Source organism: Bison bison, unplaced genomic scaffold, assembly GCF_000754665.1.
Source record: "Bison bison bison isolate TAMUID 2011002044 unplaced genomic scaffold, Bison_UMD1.0 scf7180017864285, whole genome shotgun sequence".
Classification (NCBI taxonomy): domain Eukaryota; kingdom Metazoa; phylum Chordata; class Mammalia; order Artiodactyla; family Bovidae; genus Bison; species Bison bison.
The window spans coordinates 1,734,657-1,739,051 of NW_011494857.1; the positions used below are offsets into that span (position 1 = coordinate 1,734,657).

The 4,395-nt window shown below is 50.9% G+C and overlaps 1 protein-coding gene across 1 annotated transcript in view; it reads left to right on the forward strand.

The window, feature by feature from the left end:
- Positions 1-4,395, forward strand: part of MYH14 (myosin, heavy chain 14, non-muscle) — a 77,206-nt gene that overhangs the window by 6,870 nt on the left and 65,941 nt on the right. The window contains 4 exon segments of the mRNA XM_010849644.1: positions 1,400-1,556; positions 3,065-3,092; positions 3,221-3,323; positions 4,016-4,039. Of these exon segments, the coding sequence (XP_010847946.1) occupies positions 1,400-1,556; positions 3,065-3,092; positions 3,221-3,323; positions 4,016-4,039 (312 nt within the window).

Below are 4,395 nucleotides of genomic sequence, written 5' to 3' on the forward strand. Positions count from 1 at the left end.
AGGGCGGGCAGACACCCAGCAAACCGGTTGTTCTGCTCCGGGCTGGCCACCCACTCTCCCATCCTTAAAAGCTTGGCACCGGGCAGCCTGCGGTGGCCACACCCTCACTCTGCTTGAGAAGCTCAAGTTGTCTGGGAGCTTAAAGCAGTTCTGCTGTCAATTGACAAGTAAATAGCTGGTCATTTAACTCGCTAAGTAGCTAACTAGCTGCCTAAGTAGCTAGTTGGTTTCATAGTTAACTAGCTGAGACCCTGGGGCTTCCCCAGTGGCTCAGTGGTAAAGAATCTGCCTGCCAGTGCAGGAGATATGGATTCGATCCCTGGGTCCAGAAGATCCCCTGGAGAAGGAAATGGCAACCCATTCCAGTATTCTTGCCTGGGAAATCCCATGGACAGAGGAGCCTGGCAGTCCATGAGGTCGCAAAGAGTCGGACATGACTGAGCAACTAAACAGCAGCTGAGCCCCTAAGCAACTCTCTGGCTTTATTAGCTAGCTTGACCCAGCTAAGTTAACTAGTTAGCTCTCTGGATTGTGTTAGCTAGGTGGTCAGCTAGTTCTCTAGCCAGTCTAACTGCCTTGATCCCTCCTGTCTCTCGTCTACCTGAGGCTCCGTTAGAGCTGGAACAGTGCTTAAATGATTACCAGGTCCTGAACTCAGGCCCAAAAGGTGTGTGGACAAATTCAGGGCATCCATGCAAAAAAAAAAAAACTTGGATGCAAAAAAAAAAAAATTACATCTTTATTTTCACGCATCTCAAACCTGAAATTTAGCATGTCCTCCAATAAGAGGGAACCACCAAAACTGTCATGTACGCAGGTCCTGTGAGTCTGTTATCAACAGAAACCGCAGACATGTTCCCGTCAAGTTTCAGCGGCTGCAGATACAGGAAGCACTCTTCCAGAAATATTCTGTGTGTATTCAAGCAGATTCAGAAAAGTGTTCTTCTTGCAAAGTTCTTACCTTATTTCTTATGTTGTTTTGGAGATAGTTCTCTCTGTAGAGGCCAGAAACCTCATAGGAATTCATTGTATGACCATGCATCCAGATCGTTTCCGGTCCTTCGTTATTTTAAAAGAATGATGCTACAGATGAACTTGCACTTGGTCCTTTCATGGTGTGAGTCCAAGCAGTGACAGGGCTACAAAGCCTCCATTCTCTCCCCTTGTGAATCCTCATTCATACAGCACCTTTGTGCAGTTTGGAAAGCTTCTTTTCAACCATCAGCCTGAAACCATAACAAATGCTTAAATCTACATTGTCATTGTGCGAATGGCAGTCCCTTTGCCGGATGTCATTGTGCAGTGCACAACCTGCCCAGCTGTACATGGCAACTCTGTGCTGCCCCTGGGTCACAGGCAGGTAGCTAGCTGAGGCCCTCTCCCTTCTTGCCCATTGCAGACGTACTCCGGCCTTTTCTGTGTGGTCATCAACCCATACAAGCAGCTGCCCATCTACACGGAGGCCATCGTGGAGATGTACCGGGGCAAGAAGCGCCACGAAGTGCCGCCCCACGTGTACGCAGTGACCGAGGGAGCCTACCGAAGCATGCTCCAGGGTGAGTGTGGGGTAGGGGCTGCTGGAGGTGCCTCTTCAATGGGGACTAGGCTGGGGGTCAGGATTAGATGTCAGCTCAAGGATTTCAGACTCTGCAAGGCTTCTTTGTGGGGCAGGAGGGAACACAAATGGAGGGCCGAGTGGGCAAGGCTCTGAGTTCCACCAGACAGGTCCCTTTTCATCTGTCTCCTTGTTTACCCCTCCCTGCAACAAGCATCACTTGGAAGCTCATTGGTTCCAGGCTTCTATAAAAATTCCTCTTGAAACAGTGTCTCTTAAGAGCGTTCATTCATTCAACATTTATGTTGCTGACACGATCTATGTTGTTGTGAGTGAATGCCACCCCTTAGAGAATGGGCAGCATGGGCTCGCTGTGTACAGCTGGGCAGGTTGTGCGTTGTATAAGGATGTCCATCAGAGGGGTGCCATTTACTCCATGACAATTGATTACTCGGGGCAAAATTCCATAATTCCATGTGGTACATGTAATACACTCATTATCTATTTATTGTAGGTCATCTATTTTAATAAATACTTGTATATATTAAAAAACATATTAAACATTTTAAAGTTTGTATCTTTCTATCATGACATTAATAGTAGGCAGCATATAAGCTGTATTTTCAAAGCAGTGGTTCCCAGAGTGTAGTCCTCTCATCATTAGCCTCAGCATCACTTAGGAACTTGTTTGAAATGTCAACTCAGCCTTTACTCTTGACCTGCAGAGTCAGAAAGCCTAGGGAGAGCCATGAACCTTGCCACTTCCCACTGTCCTTGGTGTCTAACAGTTAGTAGCTGGTCTGTGTGCATTTATTGAAGGGATGGCTCAGATGGTAAAGAATCTGGCTGCAATGAGGGAGACCCAGGTTCAATCCCTGGGTCAGAAAGACCCCCTGGAGGAGGGCATGGCAACCCACTCCAGTATTCTTGCTTGGAGAATTGCATGGATAGAGGAGCCTGGGGGGGCTATAGTCCATGGAGTCACAAAGAGTTGGACACGGCTGAATGACTAACAGCAACTTGTCAGACCCAGGATGAGCGGAGGAGGAGATAGTAGGGACCGAGCTGTGCTCTCTGCCCTCAGGGCAGACGACCCCCAGTGGGCCATCAGTCACCATCACTACATTCTGTGGCCTGTTTGCTATTACAGGCTGAGCCTGGGGTCTAGGATCTCACTCTCACATCTTTGAATGTCATCATTCAGCCCGAGGCAGCACATAGTAGGGGCTCAAATTGAAGTTTGTTGAATGAATTACATTCTGTTTGGTTGGAGTTTGTTGTCTTCATTTTACAGGTTAGGACACACTGAGGCTCAGGGAGGGACAGCTGCTTTCCCAGAGCCATACAGCCAAAAGAGGCTGAGTCAGGATCAGGTATTAGAATCTAGGAAGATCATATGTCAAAAACCCAGCTTTTCCTTAGCCCTTGGGAAGGATTTTGAAAATAGGGTGGCCAGCATCTCGCTGGAAAAACCCTCCCAGGTGACCCGTCCCCCTCTGTCCCCTACAGATCGTGAGGACCAGTCCATTCTCTGCACGTGAGTAATCCTGAAGGACTTCCTGGAGGAAGTGGGATCCCAGCTGGGCATGGCTCTGCTTGGAATGGACGGGGCTTACCTGGTGACTTGGGCTGACCCTTTTTGCTTCCTTTTGTGCCCCCCCTTAGTGGGGAGTCCGGGGCCGGGAAGACAGAAAACACCAAGAAAGTCATCCAGTACCTTGCCCACGTGGCATCATCACCAAAGGGCCGGAAGGAGCCTGGTGTCCCGGTAAGTGACCTGCCTTGGGACGTACTCTGGAGCCTGCCACCAGATGCTCCCTCCCTCTCAGGCTCTGCTTCCCCTCCTAAGTAACTCCCCGCCTCTCCCATGGAAGAACACAGTCACAGGCCTTCTCCTGGCTGCCTCTGCCCCACCCCCACCCCTGAATCCCTACTATGTGCCTGATATATATAGTGCTGGGAGCCGAGGCAGGATGGACATAAAAATTGCAACAGCCAGTCCTTCGCCTCATTGACCCTTGGAACAGTGCCTCTGGCACATAGTAGGAGCTTACATCCCAGAGCACCCACTATGTGTCTGGCCTGTTTAGGTTCCTGCAGTGCCCAGGTTTGCTTTGTAAGTGAGCGTTTATATATAGCCCTAGTCCTTTGACTTATATTACTGTAACACCCCAGTGAGGTGGGTGTGGTTTAAAGATGGGAAAGCAAAGTCACACCTGGGGTGGGTCGGCTGTCCAAGGTTACACGCCCAGGAAGGGCTAGCCCAGATTCAAACCCCAGGTGATGGGGCCGCCGCCCGCTCCCCACCCCCAGGCACCCCGCTCCACAGGCCAGTTTCCCCAGCCCCTTGTCTCTCTATCCCACCCCCTGCCCCCTCCCCCAACCTCGTTCACCTGTGTGTCTGTCCATGTTCCATGTGCCGTGTCCTGGTCCGTGTCTCGTGTCCTGTGACTTCCTCAGGCCTCCGCCAGCACCGTGTCTTATGTGAGTAGCAGGGAATCACCTCGAGTCCTGCCACCCCTAATACCACCCGGGTCACCCCAACCCACAGTCTTCCTGGCAGACAGGTCCCAAGGCACTGACGGTCACCCCTGCCTGGAGGCCACATTGTCACTTTTGATGGCCCTACTATGTGCACAGCAGGCGCCACACTGTCATTTCATGCAACCCTATAGTGGGCACATACCCAGGGCCCCCCACTGTTGCTTATGGCAGCCCAACTGTGTAGTGAAGGACAGGGAAGCCTGACGTGCTGCAGTTCATGGGGTTGCAGAGTCAGACACAACTTAGCGATTGAACAACTGTGTGCACTCAGCCAGGGCCATTTCGTGTGGTCCTGT